The following is a 21229-nucleotide window of genomic DNA, read 5'->3' on the forward strand; positions in this document are numbered from 1 at the left end:
AGGGAACTTGCTGTTCCAACAGGACAATGCACGTCCGCATGTATCCCATGCCACCCAACGTGCTCTAGAAGGTGTAAGTCAACTACCCTGGCCAGCAAGATCTCCGGATCTGTCCCCCATTGAGCATGTTTGGGACTGGATGAAGCGTCGTCTCACGCAGTCTGCACGTCCAGCACGAACGCTGGTCCAACTGAGGCGCCAGGTAGAAATGGCATGGCAAGCCGTTCCACAGGACTACATCCAGCATCTCTACGATCGTCTCCATGGGAGAATAGCAGCCTGCATTGCTGCGAAAGGTGGATATACACTGTACTAGTGCCGACATTGTGCGTGCTCTGTTGCCTGTGTCTATGTGCCTGTGGTTCTGTCAGTGTGATCATGTGATGTATCTGACCCCAGGAATGTGTCAATAAAGTTTCCTCTTCCTGGGACAATGAATTCACGGTGTTCTTATTTCAATTTCCAGGAGTGTACTAATTTTTCACTGATATTTTGTATGAGTATGGAGCAAGTTTATGTGGTCTGGGGGCAGAATTTTTTCAGTTGGTACCTACTGGGATAGGAACTGAATGCAGGACAATTGTTTCTGCTAGTTGAACACTGAATTCACAAGAAAAGTCTTAGAACTGGGCGCTTCAGTGATCATTTTTTGATTTGATAAGTTTGAACATTATTTACGGGAACACAAAACAGTAGTATACACTGATCATAAATGTCTGAGTTACCTTCAGAAGTGCAGGACAAAGCATACCCAGTTTACTAGGTGGACTTTATATCTCCAGTAATTTGATTTAGAAGTGAGGTATGTAAAAAGGAAAGAAAATATTGTGGTTGATGCCTTATCTAGAGTACCAGTCAGAGAAAGGGTAGTTTAGATTAGATTAGATTTACTTTCATTCCAATTGATCCAAAGTGAGGAGGTCCTCCAGGATGTAGAACATGTCAAGAAAACAAAAATACATGACAAATATTTACAACTCAAATGAATAAGCTAATGAACCATTCCACAGATCCCAAGTGGCATGGTCATCATTTTTTAATGAACGTTATATGAAAGAATCATTTTACAAATACTAATGCACTGAATTTAAAATAAAAATGTTTTTACTTATTTATAAGGTAATAAACAATAAACATGTAATACAACTACTAAAAACGTATTTTACAGTGAACACATTACTGCACTCAACTGGTGCAGAAATTAGATTGTACTTACACACACACACACACTTATTTACAATGAACACATCACACACAAACACACACACCTATTTACAATGAACACATTACTGCACTGAAACTGTGCAGAGCTTATATATATATATATATAATCCCAGGATTGGAATGACTCCTTACCCTCTCCCTTAAAACCCACATCCTTTCGTCTTTCCCCTCCTTCCCTCTTTCCTGATGAAACAACCGTTGGTTGCGAAAGCTTGAATTTTGTGTGTATGTTTGTGTTTGTTTATGTGTCTATCGACCTGCCTGTGCTTTCGTTTGGTAAGACACATCATCTTTGTTTTTAGATATATTTTTCCTACGTGGAATGTTTCCCTATTATATATATAATATATATGTCTGCTTGTGTCTGTGTATGTATGGATGGATGTGTGTGTGTGTGTGTGTGTGCGCGAAGATATACCTATCCCTTTTTCCCCCTAAGGTAAGTCTTTCTGCTCCCGGGATTGGAATGACTCCTTACCCTCTCCCTTAAAACCCACATCCTTTCATCTTTCCTTTTCCTTCTCTCTTTCCTGACGAAGCAGCCGCAGGTTGTGAAAGCTCCAAATTCTGTGTATGTGTTTGTGTGCTTTATTTATTGTGCCTATCTAACGGCGCTTTCCTGCTTGGTGGGTCTTGGAATCTTTGTTTTTGGTATTTTTTTCCCATGTGGAGGTTTCTTTCTGTTTTATATATATACACTCCTGGAAATGGAAAAAAGAACACATTGACACCGGTGTGTCAGACCCACCATACTTTCTCCGGACACTGCGAGATGGCTGTACAAGCAATGATCACACTCACGGCACAGCGGACACACCAGGAACCGCGGTGTTGGATGTCGAATGGCGCTAGCTGCGCAGCATTTGTGCACCACCGCCGTCAGTGTCAGCCAGTTTGCCGTAGCATACGGAGCTCCATCGCAGTCTTTAACACTGGTAGCATGCCGCGACAGCATGGACGTGAACCGTATGTGCAGTTGACGGACTTTGAGCGAGGGCATATAGTGGGCATGCGGGAGGCCGGGTGGACGTACCACCGAATTACTCAACACGTGGGGCGTGAGGTCTCCACAGTACATCGATGTTGTCGCCAGGGGTCGGAGGAAGGTGCACGTGCCTGTTGAACTGGGACCGGACCGCAGTGACGTACGGATGCACGCCAAGACCGTAGGATCCTACGCAGTGCCGTAGGGGACCGCACCGCCACTTCCCAGCAAATTAGGGACACTGTTGCTCCTGGGGTATCGGCGAGGACCATTCTCCATGAAGCTGGGCTACGGTCCCGCACACCGTTAGGCCATCTTCCGCTCACGCCCCAACATTGTGCAGCCCGCCTCCAGTGGTGTCGCGCCAGGCGTGAATGGAGGGACGAATGGAGACGTGTCGTCTTCAGCGATAGGAGTCGCTTCTGCCTTAGTGCCAATGATGGTCGTATGCGTCTTTGGCGCCGTGCACGTGAGTGCCACAATCAGGACTGCATACGACAGAGGCACACAGGGCCAACACTCGGCATCATGGTGTGGGGAGCGATCTCCTACACTGGCCGTACACCTCTGGTGATCGTCGAGGGGACACTGAATAGTGCACGGTACATCCAAATCGTCATTGAACCCATCGTTCTACCATTCCTAGACCGGCAAGGGAACTTGCTGTTCCAACAGGACAATGCACGTCCGCATGTATCCCATGCCACCCAACGTGCTCTAGAAGGTGTAAGTCAACTACCCTGGCCAGCAAGATCTCCGGATCTGTCCCCCATTGAGCATGTTTGGGACTGGATGAAGTGTCGTCTCACGTGGTCTGCACGTCCAGCACGAACTCTGGTCCAACTGAGGCTCCAGGTGGAAATGGCATGGCAAGCCGTTCCACAGGACTACATCCAGCATCTCTACGATCGTCTCCATGGGAGAATAGCAGCCTGCATTGCTGCGAAAGGTGGATATACACTGTACTAGTGCCGACATTGTGCATGCTCTGTTGCCTGTGTCTATGTGCCTGTGGTTCTGTCAGTGTGATCATGTGATGTATCTGACCCCAGGAATGTGTCAATAAAGTTTCCCCTTCCTGGGACAATGAATTCACGGTGTTCTTATTTCAAAACTTCCACATGGGAAAAATATATTAAAAACAATGATTCCAAGACTTACCAAGCGGGAAAGATCCGGCAGACAGGCACATGAACAAAACACACAAACACACACACAGAATTACTAGCTTTCGCAACCGATGATTGCTTCTTCAGGAAGGAGAGGGAAAGACGAAAGGATGTGGGTTTTAAGGGAGAGGGTAAGGAGTCTTTCCAATCCCATGAGCGGAAAGACTTCCCTTAGGGGAAAAAAAGGACAGCTGTACACTCGCACACACACTCACACACATATCCATCCGCACATACACAGACACAAGCAGACATATTTAAAGGCAAAGAGTAAGGGCAGAGATGTCAGTCGAGGCGGAAGTACAGAGGCAAAGAAGTTGTTGAAAGACAGGTGAGGTATGAGCGGCGGCAACTTGAAATTAGCGGAGGTTGAGGCCTGGCCCATATCGAGAAGAGAGGATATACTGAAGGCGAGTTCCCATCTCCGGAGTTCGGATAGGTTGGTGTTGGTGGGAAGTATGCAGATAACTCGGACGGTGTAACACTGTGCCAAGATGTGCTGGCCGTGCATCAAGGCATGTTTAGCCACAGGGTGATCCTCATTACCAACAAACACTGTCTGCCTGTGTCCATTCATGCGAATGGACAGTTTGTTGCTGGTCATTCCCACATAGAAAGCGTCACAGTGCAGGCAGGTCAATTGGTAAATCACGTGGGTGCTTTCACATGTGGCTCTCCCTTTGATCGTGTACACCTTCCAGGTTACAGGACTGGAGTAGGTGGTGGTGGGAGGGTGCATAGGACAGGTTTTACACCGGGGGCAGTTGCAAGGGTAGGAGCCAGAGGGTAGGGAAGGTGGTTTGGGGATTTCATAGGGATGAACCAAGAGGTTACGAAGGTTAGGTGGATGGCGGAAAGACTTTCTTGGTGGAGTGGGGAGGATTTCATGAAGGATGGATCTCATTTCGGGGCAGGATTTTAGGAAGTCGTATCCCTGCTGGAGAGCCACATTCAAGGTCTGATCCAGTCCCGGGAGGTATTCTGTCACAAGTGGGGCACTTTTGGGGTTCTTCTGTGAGAGGTTCTGGGTTTGAGGGGATGAGGAAGTGGCTCTGGTTATCTGCTTCTGTACCAGGTTGGGAGGGTAGTTGCGGGATGCGAAAGCTGTTTTCAGGTTGTTGGTGTAATGGTCGAGGGATTCAGGACTGGTGCAGATTTGTTTGCCACGAAGGCCTAGGCTGTAGGGAAGGGACTGTTTGATATGGAATGGGTGGCAGCTGTCATAATGGAGGTACTGTTGCTTGTTGGTGGGTTTGATGTGGACGGATGTGTGCAGCTGGCCATTGGACAGATGGAGGTCAACGTCTACGAAAGTGGCATGGGATTTGGAGTAGGACCAGGTGAATCTGACATTTGGCATTACTCCCAAAGGCCTCACACTTAAAGTTCCCATCTCTGGCTGCAATCCTTCTTTCCATCAGTCCTTATACCAGTTCCAAACAGCACAATCCATAGCCCTCACCCGCCTAATCCTTCACCTATACATCGACTCGGCCAATGAACACACCCGTCAACTCCTATCCCAAATCAATGTCCTCAATCTTTCCTCTCCCACATCCACACCATCTGTACATAGCATCCTCCTACAGGCCAACCGCAAATTAGAACAACATGCCACCCTCCACCTCAAAAAACTATCCAATCTCCTGGTTTCCCACCTCCGGAAAGGCAACTCACTCACCCTCCACAACCTTTCTAACAAACCTCAAGCTCCTCTCATTGCACACAGACCCAGTCTCTCGCATCTACTCAATCTCCCATTTCTAGCTCCACTCCCCCCAACACCTCAAAATTCTAGTCAACACAATCTGGAACCACAACACCCCAATTCAGTAGTTAACCTTTCCTCCAAACCCCTCTCCAAATCCGAAACCTCTGTCCTATCCAAAGGCCTCACCTTCAGCCCCACTCCCAGGTTCAACCAAACTGCCCTTGTCAAAGATTTACTGTCCTACACTCGTAGTCTCTGCTGGAAATATCACTTTGCCACGAAGAAAAACAATCCTGATCCCACTCCTAATGATCCAACTCCCCAAGACCCTATCCAAATTGAACCCTGCCTGCAACAGTTCCGTCCTCCATCACAGCGAGACCCACCTCCTCTTCCTCAAAATCACCCTCTCCAAACCTTCCAGGAATTTCTCACTTCCAGCCTTGCCTCTCAATCTTTCTTGAAAAACCTTAATCCTACTCCCAACATCACCACAGCCAAAGCCCAGGCTATCCGTGATCTGAAAGCTGACCAATCCATCATCATTCTTCCGGCTGACAAGGGTTCCACGACCGTGGTACTTGATCGTCGGGAGTATGTGGCTGAGGGACTGCGTCAGCTTTCAGACAACTCTACATACAAAGTTTGCCAAGGTAATCCCATTCCTGATGTCCAGGCGGAGCTTCAAGGAATCCTCAGAACCTTAGACCCCCTACAAAACCTTTCACCTGACTCCATCAAACTCCTCACCGCACCGACACCTCGCACTTCTACCTTCTACCTACTTCTTAAAATTCACAAACCCAAACATCCTGGCCTCCCCATTGTAGCTGGATACCAAGCCCCCACAGAACGTGTCTCTGCCTATGTAGATCAACACCTTCAACCCATTACATGCAGTCTCCCATCCTTCATCAAAGACACCAACCACTTTCTCGAACGCCTGGAATCCGTACCCAGTCTGTTACCCCCAGAAACCATCCTTGTAACCATTGATGCCACTTCCCTATACACGAATATCCCGTACGTCCAGGGCCTCGCTGCAATGGAGCACTTCCTTTCATGCCGATCACCTGCCACCCTACCTAAAACCTCTTTCCTCGTCACCTTAGCCAGCTTCATCCTGACTCACAACTTCTTCACTTTTGAAAGCCAGACATACCAACAATTAAAGGGAACAGCCATGGGTACCAGGATGGCCCCCTCGTATGCCAACCTATTTATGGGTCGCTTAGAGGAAGCCTTCTTGGTTACCCAAGCAGCCAACCCAAAGTTTGGTACAGATTTATTGATGACATCTTCATGATCTGGACTCACAGTGAAGAACAACTCCAGAATTTCCTCTCCAACCTCAACTCCTTTGGTTCCATCAGATTCACCTGGTCCTACTCCAAATCCCATGCCACTTTCGTAGACGTTGACCTCCATCTGTCCAATGGCCAGCTGCACACATCCGTCCACATCAAACCCATCAACAAGCAACAGTACCTCCATTATGACAGATGCCACCCATTCCATATCAAACGGTCCCTTCCCTACAGCCTAGGCCTTCGTGGCAAACGAATCTGCACCAGTCCTGAATCCCTCGACCATTACACCAACAACCTGAAAACAGCTTTCGCATCCCGCAACTACCCTCCCAACCTGGTACAGAAGCAGATAACCAGAGCCACTTCCTCATCCCCTCAAACCCAGAACCTCTCACAGAAGAACCCCAAAAGTGCCCCACTTGTGACAGAATACTTCCCGGGACTGGATCAAACCTTGAATGTGGCTCTCCAGCAGGGATACGACTTCCTAAAATCCTGCCCCGAAATGAGATCCATCCTTCATGAAATCCTCCCCACTCCACTAAGAGTGTCTTTCCACCGTCCACCTAACCTTTGTAACCTCTTGGTTCATCCCTATGAAATCCCCAAACCACCTTCCCTACCCTCTGGCTCCTACCCTTGCAACCGCCCCCGGTGTAAAACCTGTCCTATGCACCCTCCCACCACCACCTACTCGAGTCCTGTAACCCGGAAGGTGTACACAATCAAAGGGAGAGCCACGTGTGAAAGCACCCACGTGATTTACCAACTGACCTGCCTACACTGTGACACTTTCTATGTGAGAATGACCAGCAACAAACTGTCCATTCGCATGAATGGACACAGGCAGACAGTCTTTGTTGGTAATGAGGATCACCCTGTGGCTAAACATGCCTTGGTGCATGGCCAGCACATCTTGGCACAGTGTTACACCATCCGAGTTATCTGGATACTTCTCACCAACACCAACCTATCCGAACTCCGGAGATGGGAACTCGCCTTCAGTATATCCTCTCTTCTCGTTATCCACCAGGCCTCAATCTCCATTAATTTCAAGTTGCCGCCACTCATACCTCACCTGTCATTCAACATCATATTTGCCTCCACACTTCCGCCTCGACTTACATCTCTGCCTATACTCTTTGCTTTTAAATATGTCTGCTTGTGTCTGTGTATGTATGTATGGATATGTGTGTGTGTGTACGCGCGAGTGTATACCTATCCCTTTTTCCCCCTAAGGTAAGTCTTTCCGCTCCCGGGACTGGAATGACTCCTTACCCTCTCCCTTAAAACCCACATCCTTTCATCTTTCCTTTTCCTTCCCTCTTTCCTGACGAAGCAGCCGCCGGTTGCGAAAGCTCGAAATTCTGAGTGTGTGTTTGTGTGTTTTATTTATTTGCCTATCTACTGGCGCTTTCCCGCTTGGTAAGTCTTGGAATCTTTGTTTTATATATATTTTCCCCATGTGGAAGTTTCTTTCTATTTTATTTACATCATATATATATATATATATATATATATATATATATACACTCCTGGAAATTGAAATAAGAACACCGTGAATTCATTGTCCCAGGAAGAGGAAACTTTATTGACACATTCCTGGGGTCAGATACATCACATGATCACACTGACAGAACCACAGGCACATAGACACAGGCAACAGAGCACGCACAATGTCGGCACTAGTACAGTGTATATCCACCTTTCGCAGCAATGCAGGCTGCTATTCTCCCATGGAGACGATCGTAGAGATGCTGGATGTAGTCCTGTGGAACGGCTTGCCATGCCATTTCTACCTGGCGCCTCAGTTGGACCAGCGTTCGTGCTGGACGTGCAGACTGCGTGAGACGACGCTTCATCCAGTCCCAAACATGCTCAATGGGGGACAGATCCGGAGATCTTGCTGGCCAGGGTAGTTGACTTACACCTTCTAGAGCACGTTGGATGGCATGGGATACATGCGGACGTGCATTGTCCTGTTGGAACAGCAAGTTCCCTTGCCGGTCTAGGAATGGTAGAACGATGGGTTCGATGACGGTTTGGATGTACCGTGCACTATTCAGTGGCCCCTCGACGATCACCAGAGGTGTACGGCCAGTGTAGGAGATCGCTCCCCACACCATGATGCCGGGTGCTGGCCCTGTGTGCCTCGGTCGTATGCAGTCCTGATTGTGGCGCTCACCTGCACGGCGCCAAACACGCATACGACCATCATTGGCACCAAGGCAGAAGCGACTCTCATCGCTGAAGATGACACATCTCCATTAGTCCCTCCATTCACGCCTGTCGCGACACCACTGGAGGCGGGCTGCACGATGTTGGGGCGTGAGCGGAAGACGGCCTAACGGTGTGCGGGACCGTAGCCCAGCTTCATGGAGACGGTTGCGAATGGTCCTCGCCGATACACCAGTAGCAACAGTGTCCCTAATTTGCTGGGAAGTGGCGGTGCGGTCCCCTACGGCACTGCGTAGGATCCTACGGTCTTGGCGTGCATCCGTGCGTCGCTGCGGTCCGGTCCCAGGTCGATGGGCACGTGCACCTTCCTCCGACCACTGGCGACAACATCGATGTACTGTGGAGACCTCACGCCCCATGTGTTGAGCAATTCGGTGGTACGTCCACCCGGCCTCCCGCATGCCTGCTATACGCCCTCGCTCAAAGTCCGTCAACTGCACATACGGTTCACGTCCACGCTGTCGCGGCATGCTACCAGTGTTAAAGACTGCGATGGAGCTCCGTATGCCACGGCAAACTGGCTGACACTGACGGCGGTGGTGCACAAATGCTGCGCAGCTAGCGCCATTCGACGGCCAACACCGCGGTTCCTGGTGTGTCCGCTGTGCCGTGCGTGTGATCATTGCTTGTACAGCCCTCTCGCAGTGTCCGGAGCAAGTATGGTGGGTCTGACACACCGGTGTCAATGTGTTCTTTTTTCCATTTCCAGGAGTGTATAATATGTTGATAAATAAAAAACTTTTAATTAATGGCTTGTTCGTTTACATGCTCTTTTAACATGTACCAGTACAATTTGGTAAACACATATTACAGATAATTTAGAGTTAAAAGAGTATAAATCAGACATAGCACTGAAAATAAGAACAACATGATATTGATCAGTTAGTGATTTAGGGATTCAAAATATTCCTCTATGCTATAAAAACATTTATTTATCAGATACTTTTTAATTCTCACTTAAATTTTCCTTCATCTTCTGTTCCCCTGATGCAGAGGGGCAGAACATTATGAAGCTTTATCCCATAGTGGCTGACTTTTTTTGAGTTTCTGTTTTTCCTGTTCTTTCTACATGCAGATTCTTGTAGATACATGTATTGTAGTCATGAAGTGTGTTATGCAGTATGCTTTTTAATATCTGCAAAGATGGTACTATAAGTATGTTTAGCTGCATTAACAAGGGCTTGCAGTTTGTCTGTGGAGAGCTGTGTCTAATAATTCGAATGTCAATTTTCTGTAATTTAAAAACTTCTCTCAAGCGACATTTAGTTGCACTACAAAATGTTATTCCATAGGATATAATAGAATCGAAAAAAACCATATACACAAATCTTGTACACTTTGCACTGCAAACTCTTGAAATTATTCTCAGTGCAAAACATGTTGAATTGAGTTTTTTGGATATGTATGTGGCATAGTCTTTCCAGCTCAAGTGTTGATCAATGTGCATGCCCAAAAATTTCGTAGAGACCAGACTTTCTCCATTTCGTGGTCATTGAATGATAAATGGTGATCATCCTTCTCATTTACTTTATCGTACTGTATATAATTTGTTTTATTTAAATTGAGTGTTAACTTATTAGTGTAAAACCACTGTTGCACACTCTTCAGAACTTATTCAGCTGTAGTGAATAAGGATTTGCCGTCATCACTTAAAATTATTCTTCTTTCCTCTGAAAATAACATAATTTTTGATGATCTGTTGGGCCTTTCAAAGTCATTTATATAGATTAGGAATAATAGGGGGCCAAGAACACTACCCTGAGGGACACTTACCTGTACTTTCTTAGCATCAGATACCCACTTTATCTTTTGGTTACTCTAAGATGAGGTGAGTTCCACAACCTGGGTTCTATCTTGGAGATAGGATACAAACAATTTCCTTCCAATTCCTCTGATGCCTATTGCCTCCAGTTTGTCAAGGAAATTTTATTTTTACTTATTTTATTTATTTGGCATCTGTGTCATCATAAAAATGATATTAGACTTGCCATACATAGAAACTAACAATACAGAATATACAAAATGAAATTGTCTATAAGAAATGACAGCAAACTTAGAGTTTCTTTTCGCATATATGGTTTATAGTTATTTGTTTCTCAGTAACAATATTTAACTAGTACTATAGATGGTAAAGTATAATAAGAGCTGAAATAAACGAAGACAAAAAATTGTGGAAGTTAGTTTGTAAAGTCACTTTCTTGGTCTTCAAGATATTCATTTACTGAGTAGCAACATTTATCAATTAAAAATTTTCTAAGTTCCAATTTAAAATTTGTATTGCCCTTTAAATCATTAATGCACTGTGGCAGTGCGCTATAGAGCTTAAACTCCATGTGGCTCACATGCTTCTGAGTTCGCGTTCTTCATACTTGTTCTATGTGGAGATCATTCTTGCTCCTTCTGTTAAACACTCCTGGAAATGGAAAAAAGAACACATTGACACCGGTGTGTCAGACCCACCATACTTGCTCCGGACACTGCGAGAGGGCTGTACAAGCAATGATCACACGCACGGCACAGCGGACACACCAGGAGCCGCGGTGTTGGCCGTCGAATGGCGCTAGCAGCGTCAGTGTAAGCCAGTTTGCCGTGGCATACGGAGCTCCATCGCAGTCTTTAACACTGGTAGCATGCCGCGACAAGGTGGACATGAACCGTATGTGCAGTTGACGGACTTTGAGCGAGGGCGTATAGTGGGCATGCGGGAGTCCGGGTGGACGTACCGCCGAATTGCTCAACACGTAGGGCGTGAGGTCTCCACAGTACATCGATGTTGTCGCCAGTGGTCGGCGGAAGGTGCACGTGCCCGTCAACCTGGGACCGGACCGCAGCGACGCACGGATGCACGCCAAGACCGTAGGATCCTACGCAGTGCCGTAGCGGACCGCACCGCCACTTCCCAGCAAATTAGGGACACTGTTGCTCCTGGGGTATCGGCGAGGACCATTCGCAACCGTCTCCATGAAGCTGGGCTACGGTCCCGCACACCGTTAGGCCGTCTTCCGCTCACGCCCCAACATCGTGCAGCCCGCCTCCAGTGGTGTCGCGCCAGGCGTGAATGGAGGGACGAATGGAGACATGTCATCTTCAGCGATTAGAGTCGTTTCTGCCTTGGTGCCAATGATGGACGTATGCGTGTTTGGCGCCGTGCAGGTGAGCGCCACAATCAGGACTGCATATGACCGAGGCACACAGGGCCAACACCCGGCATCATGGTGTGGGGAGCGATCTCCTACACTGGCCGTACACCTCTGGTGATCGTCGAGGGGCCACTGAATAGTGCACGGTACATCCAAACCGTCATCGAACCCATCGTTCTACCATTCCTAGACCGGCAAGGGAACTTGCTGTTGCAACAGGACAATGCACGTCCACATGTATCCCATGCCACCCAACATTCTCTAGAAGGTGTAAGTCAACTACCCTGGCCAGCAAGATCTTCGGATCTGTCCCCCATTGAGCATGTTTGGGACTGGATGAAGCGTCGTATCACGCGGTCTGCACGTCCAGCACGAACGCTGGTCCAACTGAGGCGCCAGGTAGAAATGGCATGGCAAGCCGTTCCACAGGACTACATCCAGCATCTGTACGATCGTCTCCATGGGAGAATAGCAGCCTGCATTGCTGCGAAAGGTGGATATACACTGTACTAGTGCCGACATTGTGCATGCTCTGTTGCCTGTGTCTATGTGCCTGTGGTTCTGTCAGTGTGATCATGTGATGTATCTGACCCCAGGAATGTGTCAATAAAGTTTCCCCTTCCTGGGACAATGAATTCACGGTGTTCTTATTTCAATTTCCAGGAGTGTAGTTGTGACAGTCTGCATTTGTGTGGACATTGCTTAGGTTAGTTTTTGGTTAACAGTAGACATTTAAGTATATAGACTTGTGGCAGTTATCAACTGCAAGAGTTGACCGCCTCATCTTTGAGAACAGACTTCTTTGAAAACTGTTGGTCTCAGTGTGTTCTGAACTCTGTATTTGAGTGGATGTGTTTGTAGTGACATGATCAATATAAAGTTAATTCATTATAAATGAGCGAATACTTAATGTTGGGTTTGATATTGCCATACATAACATCTTGATCCCCATACTGGTGACCCCAACACTCACGAACGCCACTTATGATGCCAGAAATGTGTACTGGAACATCGCCATAGACAAACAATGCAGCAAGCCTTTGTTGGATTTCTATATCCATCGACTTCGCATCGTGCCGCATCTGGACTCAGTGTACAGGAAGTGTAATTAGTGCATAAATTCCCGACTCTTGTGTGAATTGTGCTTTTTGGTAACTTTCATCACCTTCTCACACATCGACAGTACGACCAAGGTGCACATGTCGTCCGTCGAAACGCGCTCAACGTTTCTGTAATTTCACTTATGGGCAGTGCAGTGCTCCTTCAATAATTAATTTGGACAATTTTGACTTTCTGTTGTGTAATGCATTAACTTTCTGCTGTGCTTTGATACAAGACAATCATGCCAAACAATGGACTGCAACGAACGGGGACTATGTTGCAAATCCCAGTTCGCACGAACTCCAAACTACATATAAATTGCATGCCTGGTCGAATTTTCAGGAACGATTTCATGAAGGACATCCTACCAATCAACGACAATGCACCAATTACTCTGACAAGAATGCCGGCTGTTTCTCAGTGCAACACTGGACGTGCCACGCCTCCCTCTACACAGCACCTGAGCTGCACCGACTCTGCTCGACTGCTACTGACAGTGACATCACGGCCACCTCTTGCTGGGTCACTGACCTCAACCCAGTCAAAACAAATAGCTGCGCAACATTTGATCCCGCCATGGCTACAGCACCCGCATCTTGTCAACAACTCACTGACACTATGCACACTTACCGCCAGGCCATTCACTACTTGATCACACCTGCAACTTGTTCACCCACCTCAGAAAACAATTTCAGCTGTATCAATGCTTCATACAGCAGTGAATGTGTTCTCACTTCGCCTCTGCCGAGTACTGAGTTTCACATTTGCGATCTCACACACGATCTCTTCTACTCGAGCTGTTATGTCAATACTGTGCCGTAGACCTTGTCTTGTATGCCAGGTTACCCTTTGATAGAGACAGATTCTGATTTTGGCCCCATCTTATCCTGTGATACACAGCAGACTGCTTCACGACACATTTTTGCCTGAACAACTGCAGCAACTGCGTGAACAAATTGTGACATACAACTTGTTGGTACAAGATCAATTAAACATACTGCAGCTGACACCGACCAAGCACGACATGCAACGAGATGCTCCTGCCATTGTTCTGCCTCCGATTGCTGATGATTCTTCGCTGTTACAACCAGCTACAACTAATACCCTGATGATCACGCTACATGGATCAATGTCTGAGATGACACAACTGTCATCATCATGCCGCCTCAAGTGGGAATTCTACGTTACTGATGTGATACAAGCAACTTATTTATGACGCTGCCACCTTCCCTTGGTAGTTCCAGACACTTCGTTTCTGTACCACAGCATAACCAGCCTCATTCCAGTGCTGTTTGCTTTGCACCCTCTTCACTACCTCTGCAATGGACGACCAAAGTATCTGCAGTTTCTACTTTGAAGATCAAGCATCTTTTCGCTCTGTCACATGACCGTGCAGCAGTTTCGTGTGAGCAGCTTGCAGCCTTACGACTCGACTGTAGCGCCAACACCAACAGCACACACACAGCTCCAGTTCCATCAAACTGTGTCGCATCTCCGGCATGGAGCTGTGGTTCATCTGGCAATTCGACTTCTTCACATTCACATTACGTCTCATTGCCTTCCTGTTCCAACCACAGTTTCGCCGACCACGTTAGCCATCCACCACATCTCGCCGTCGTCATGTCTCATGCACAGGGCTCACAGCCACGACCCCCAACCTTTGATCATGACTGTTTTGCACATCAAAACAATGACACTGTCAACTCTCCTCGGAACATCCTACCATCTGCCACTATAACACACTCACCGTCCAAGGAACCTGAGGTCACGCTTTCATCTACACTGAAGTCATCCGCCACCAAGGTCAGTCATGTGCAGCTTGCTGTTTTCTCCTCTGCTGCAACATCAAGCACATCTATAACTCCGTCATTACCGCTAGTGTTGCTCATCAGGCATCTTTTGTGCAACCTGTTAAGCCACAGCATGCTTACTCCTTTATGTCATAACCAATAACAAACTGTTACCAGACATGTTGCACTTACTGCAGTGCTCACCAGCAGATACTTTGGCAATATATCGCATTGCATCTTCTATGCACTCTGCACCTTTGATCGGATCAAATCCCCGCTGTGCCACATGGCCTTGGCACGATGATGTTCTCCCCACCGACACGTCTCCACCTTCTGCTTCCAACCTGCCATCAGCAGCAAGCCACGGTCAACCTGTGGATGCCTTCCGTGCCTCCTTCCCTCCGTTGGTTGTGCCTACCAAGACATCGAGAAACGGTCCGATTGCAACTCGCACTAGCGCCTGTCATGACACGATCTGTCACTTGCACCTGCGCCATCAGCCAGTCGGGTGCACACACGCCTCTCATCATTTTTCCATGCTTTGCACTACCAGCAGGGGCTCTGTGGTGGTTATTGACTGCAAGAGTTGACCGCCTCATCTTTGGGAACAAACTTCTTTGAAAACTGTTGATCTCAGTGTGTTCCGAACTCTGTATTCGAGTGGATGTGTTTGTACTAACATAATCAAAATAAAGTTAATTTGTTATAAACGAGCAAATACTTAATGTTGGGTTTGATATTAACATATGTAACATCTCGATCCCCATAGACTGATGGCAGAGTAAGTATTCCTAACTTTTTGAAAAGAGATCTGCAGTGAGCTTGTGTCAGACTGCGGGTAATTATTCAAACAGCCCATTTTTGTAAAATAAAAATGTCTTTCAAATTAGATTTTCAGCTGGCCCAGAACACTGTTCCAAATGACGCAACAGAATGAAAGTATCCAAAGGATGCCTTCTGGAGGGCAAATATTTGCAATTAACTCTCAGTGCAAAGCAGGCTGAGTTAAGTATATGTGTAAGAAATTTTACATGGTGTTTCCAATTCATAGCTTCATCTATATGCATTCCTTACACTTTTGCAGAATGCACTCTCATCCAGTTCTAGATTCATCCTGAATCATTTTAGCGAACTCTATGTAATTTGTTTTCTTTGCATTGAGTGTAAGTTTATTTGCACTGAACCAAATCTCAATAATTTTTAGTATTTTAGTGTTTAGAAGATCTGTATTGAAGGCCTTGAAAATATCTAGGTTGATTCCTACCACACATTTGTTATTGTCTAAATTTCTAATAATTTCTTCCATATAGGCCTGCATAGCTGTCTATGTGCTGTGATCTGCATGAAAACCATGTTGATTACAATTTAGAAGATTGAATGTTTCAAGGTAGCTTATGAGTCTAATTTTCATCAGTTTTTCAAAAATGTTTGATAACAATGGAAGGAGGGATATAGGTCTATAGCTTACTGTCTTATGTGTACCCCCATTTTTGAATAATGGTTTAACCATAGAAATTTTCAGCCTTAGAGGGAACACACTTTCATTGAATGATAAATTGGCAATATTTACCAGTGTTCCAAGATTTGTGAGGCAATTTTTTTTATTATTGTCACTGGCACTTTATCCAGTTCTGCAGACATTTTGGGTTTTGCACTGTTAATTACTTTCAATGTTTCATATTTACTAGTGGGACTTACTATCATTCTACTGACTACTATTGGCGCTGTTGTTTTCTCTTCTTTGGTAAAGCTCTTGCATAATTTATTAGGTACACTTATAAAGTAGTTGATAATGTAAATGGGCAAGACTTCCTTCATTATTTCAATGTTATCACTAGATTTATGTACAATATCCTGATCTTTAGAGCTCTTTCCTATTTCTCTTTTAACAATTTCCAATGTAGTTCTTGATTTATTGTCTGCCTTCCTTATTAGTCAATGTATACTTAATACTTTTGCTAGATTAATTATACTTCTATACACCTTTTTGTAATTACTAAGATTTTTAAAAAAATTAGGATCATTATTAGTTTCCATTTCTTGCTAATGATGCTACTGTATAGTCTTTAGTTGCTTCTGATACCGTTGAAGCTGTTGTGGTACATTCACATATGTGGCAATCAGGAAACTATGGCATATTTTTTCATATTTTCTATTAGTAACAGCGATTTCCTCGTTGATACAAGATTTTTCCATCACGTTATGTCTTTGTGGTGTACTTGAAATATACAAGTTCACATTGGTAATTTTCTGTAGTGTGCTTCTTAGCACTCTTGTGGCCAGTTTACCCTCATTTCTATAAATGTCTTTAACACCCCCGATTATTAAATAGTTTCTTCCAGGCCCCTAAAAGTGTTCAGAATTTCACTCAAGGGAGCCCCTGTTTTTGTTATTCCACTAACTTTAAACATAGTTTGAATTTTGCACATGATACAAGCTAAGCCCTTTCTATGACTGTCTGAGCACTCGTAAATATCTTCTTCGTTTTTCTGGCCTGTGGTTGTCATGTTCTCATGATATGTAGGTTCCCAGCAGATTATAGTACTGGTATTTCCTTGCTTGTTATTACAAGACTTCTTGCTTGACTGGTTTTTAATCTCTGCATTTGGTAAAAGTACGTCGCCTCTTTCACTATTTTCACATCTATTAGACTCATCACAGATTAAAAGTTCAAAATTATTTGCTACTGGGAGACTGAAGTTGTTCTCATTACGGTTAACATGACAGAATTTTTTAGGCCATATGAAGTTATGGTTTTGCCCATTTACAACAATTTCACGACACTCTGAACTGACTTCTATGCAACCGGTCGGAAGATTTTTACATATTTTTCAAATTTGTGTACACGGTTGCTGCAAACGTCAGCCATGTTCAAAGTTGTGACTTCTATCACTTTTTCAAGCTTCTGTAAATACAGTTTTGCAAACATAAGATTGTATTGTAGTGGAAGCAGTCACACAGTCTTATCGATACTCCTTTCGTAAACACATTTAAACAATATATCACGATAACTACAGTGCACATTTTGACAGTCAAAAGTCATGTTTCTTTCTTATATAGTATTTAAACATTGTCAATGGATCCATTCTTGCGACCATGGATATAATTTAACACCATTTCTCTCCTTCTCTCATAATTTTCCGCGGATATGTTGGTAAGTATGTCTGTATGTGGCGCCGTCATCTTTGATATACACTTACAACAACAGCTGGTTTCTGTCACTTATAAAACTAATGCAAAGGATTTGTGCGTTTATAAGTCTGTGAAGACGACAACAACATTTCTTGCAGAGGCCTCTTTAAATGTTTTCGAATTCTTACAGACATTTTCCATTACGTTACCTTTTTAATGGTGTTCTTCATTTATTTATAAAATGCTCCATGTTAGTTTCACAGCCAGAACACAAGACAGAAAAATCTTTTCTACGTAAACACAGATTCCTTATCTAGAATTGAAAGTGGCATCTGTGCTCTGCTGTGAAGTTCTTCAACAAACTCTCATCTAACATAAACCAAGAAGCTGAAAATTCTCTTAAATTAAAATAGAGCCTTGTTTTATTAGCCATTCTTTATATAACTCATTTAATATCTACCTTTAAGAACTGAAGATTTTTGCAATCATTGTCAACTGTCGACAGATCTCTATTCTTGAGTTTTACAATAAATATCAATGTGAACATAGGGGTGTTGAGTTAGCTTTTAGAGAAAAATAGTAGCATTTTGATAAATATGGGAAAGCAGGATGACTTTTAAAATATTTGCTTCCCTCTCAATTATTCTGTGTCAAAGCTAACTAGAGTAAGAGAAATTGTCCAGTAGGCTCATCCATTTTGATGAGTTATATATAAGTTCCTGAATGGAGGAATCTCATACTGTTAACAAATGGGATTCACAACTAGTTTGTAATTTCTCTTCATATGTCTTTTACAGATTTTTTTCCCCCCTGTGCCACTTGGTATACAGTTATCAACTATTGTGGAACTGAAATTACTTCACTATATTGGAGTACCATACATAATAGCAAAAATCGCACCTGTTCTGGATGATAATGGCTGGAATATGGCAGAGACCATTACTGTCGATTTTGGAGATAAAGGGAATGAGGTAAGTTTACATTATGGCTACATATGAAAAATAATGCCACCATATTGGATATACATGAAATGTATACACAGTTATGAAGAAGTTCAACCAATAGCTGCTGATGACGATGAAAATCTATGTTCGACTGGGACACAGATTTCCCTCATATCATGAGCAGTTGCCTTACCATTAAGCTATTTGCACATGACTCATCAGACCCAAACTTCAATATATCATCAACCGAATGTCTACAACATGTCCCCACACATCAATTACGTGTGTTCCCATACAGGCTACACTTTTTTTACTTGAAGGTCACTTGCTCATTGTTGGCAGATAAATATGATATTAGAGTGCCTGTGTTAATCCGAATTATGATGCATCATTCATTTGGATGCACATTCATGTAGAAAGGAATAGGTACTGGAGCAACTACAGCCCTTATGATATACATGAAATGTATTTGCAGTTGCAAAATATGGAAAACCATTAGCTGTGTAATGGAATAACAACAATTAAAATCTTTGCTGGACTGTGACTTGAATGCAGATTTCCCACCAATAACAACCGGTCACGTTATCCTTAGGCTATCTGAGCACAACCCATGTCCAGACTCAGACTTCCGTATGTGATCAACCTGTACTCACACATCCATTACATACAGTCCCATGCAGGTGAGACACTTTTAACTTGAAATTTATCTGCTCAGTGTCAGTAGATAACTATCGTATTGCAGTGGCTGTGTTATTCTGAATTACTATGCAATGTTCTTTTGGACATGCATGTATGTAGTCACACTATTCACTAAAAGAATATTGTACACACATGTTAAGATCATAACGAAAGGAAAGAGAATCCTGTAAAGAGAGATGTACAACAGATATGCCAGGATATCAATTTCAGAATTCTCTTTGCGGTTGGTTGTCACCCTACAGGCTATCCATGAAAGACCTAAGAAAGTAATATAATTTATACATTCACACATATGACAGTAATTACAATAAAAATAGTACAGCTTCCTGAAGTGATCAGTTACTTGATACAGTAATACCATGTATAGAAGAAAACGTTTTGAACTTCCTCTTACACAACACAGACTCAGTCTTTGTGCCTAAAATAACTTATTTTGAACTGCATTTCAAGTCAGGCAACCATAAATCAAATCTCAGTCTTTCACTGCAAACATAATATATACTGATAGCATCATGGAGGTTCTTATACAAGTTTTCATGATCAATTAACCAGTGTATCATTTCTCTGTGTTTACTCAAATAAAAATGAACCAAGTGTCAGTGCCCTCCCATAGCTAAATTCACATGCAATAAGCTATCAATATTTTCCCAACCTAAATCATTTGTATTCAAATGTATCTTTTCTTTCCAAATGGTCCATATCTGTATAAGTTCTCATCTTTCCTATGACAGGATGTTTCAAGTAAAACATCATTTCTTTCTGCCCAATATGTAGCAAAGCAGTAGAGCATATCTTACCAAGAATGATCTCAGTGTATCAGACAACAATCATACAGTATGTGTAAGTAAATATGTGTCAAATAAAAGTTGCCTCTGTTTATATACTCAGATAAGAAGTCAAATATTAATTTCATTTATAAGTTAAGTAATTTAACTCAGTAGTGTTGATACCAGTTGTGCTAGCACACATTTCAAATATGGTATAAATGATAATTTTGATTTCAATAAATGATATACCTAAACCAAAGTAGAACTTCTATGCATTCACACTGTAATGTTGACTTATACTTCATTTGTCACGTAATGAAAAATCATTTCATAAACCTCCAGTTTGAGGTTGGAGAGGAATTACACCTTATGCAAGGCACCTTTATAATTTTGTTCTTACCCAGGCATGTTTCAGTACTTTTTGTGCTATCTTCAGTGACATTATAGGTTTATTTTCCTTCTGCAAAATTGTTACTTTAAAAAAGCTTTCCATACATATGATTTAAATTGCTAATATGAACAATTACTGCCCAATATGTAGCAAAGCAGTAGTGCATATCTCACCAAGATTGATCTCAATGTATCGTACGAAGATCATACAGTATGAGTAAGTAAATATGTGTCAAATAAAATTGTCCTCAGTGTACACACTCAGATAAGAAGTCAAATATCAATTTTATTTATAAGTTAAGTAATTTAAATCAGTAGTGTTGAATTTATAGTAGGAAAAATATTCAATACTTCCAGTACCTAATCAGTGAACAATCTTGGAGAGAAGTACATGATACCTCTACTACCAACGAAAAGATGGAAAATTTTTTGGACATTTCCAAGCATAACTTTGACATAGCTTTACCACAAAGGAAAGTGATTTCCAAAAGCACAGATAGATTCAAAAACTGGATTGCATAAGGCATTAGGGTATCTTGTAAAAGGAAGCGGGAACCTTTTCTGCAGTTAAAACTCACAGCAGCCTAGAATTTAATAATTATTTCAAAAATACAAGTTATTTTTGAAAC

The 21229-nt window shown here is 43.7% G+C and overlaps 1 protein-coding gene across 1 annotated transcript in view; it reads left to right on the top strand.

Annotated features, from left to right (window-relative positions):
• LOC126267919 (uncharacterized) overlaps window positions 1-19713 on the top strand; it is a 95945-nt gene extending 76232 nt beyond the window's left edge. The window contains exons 2-3 of the mRNA XM_049973229.1: window positions 18598-18771; window positions 19597-19713. Coding sequence (XP_049829186.1) covers window positions 18598-18771; window positions 19597-19713 — 291 coding nt within the window. The remainder of the gene's footprint in view (window positions 1-18597; window positions 18772-19596) is intronic.
• The last annotated feature ends 1516 nt before the right edge of the window (window positions 19714-21229 follow it).

The sequence above is a fragment of the Schistocerca gregaria genome, chromosome 4 (genome assembly GCF_023897955.1).
Source record: "Schistocerca gregaria isolate iqSchGreg1 chromosome 4, iqSchGreg1.2, whole genome shotgun sequence".
Lineage (NCBI taxonomy): Eukaryota > Metazoa > Arthropoda > Insecta > Orthoptera > Acrididae > Schistocerca > Schistocerca gregaria.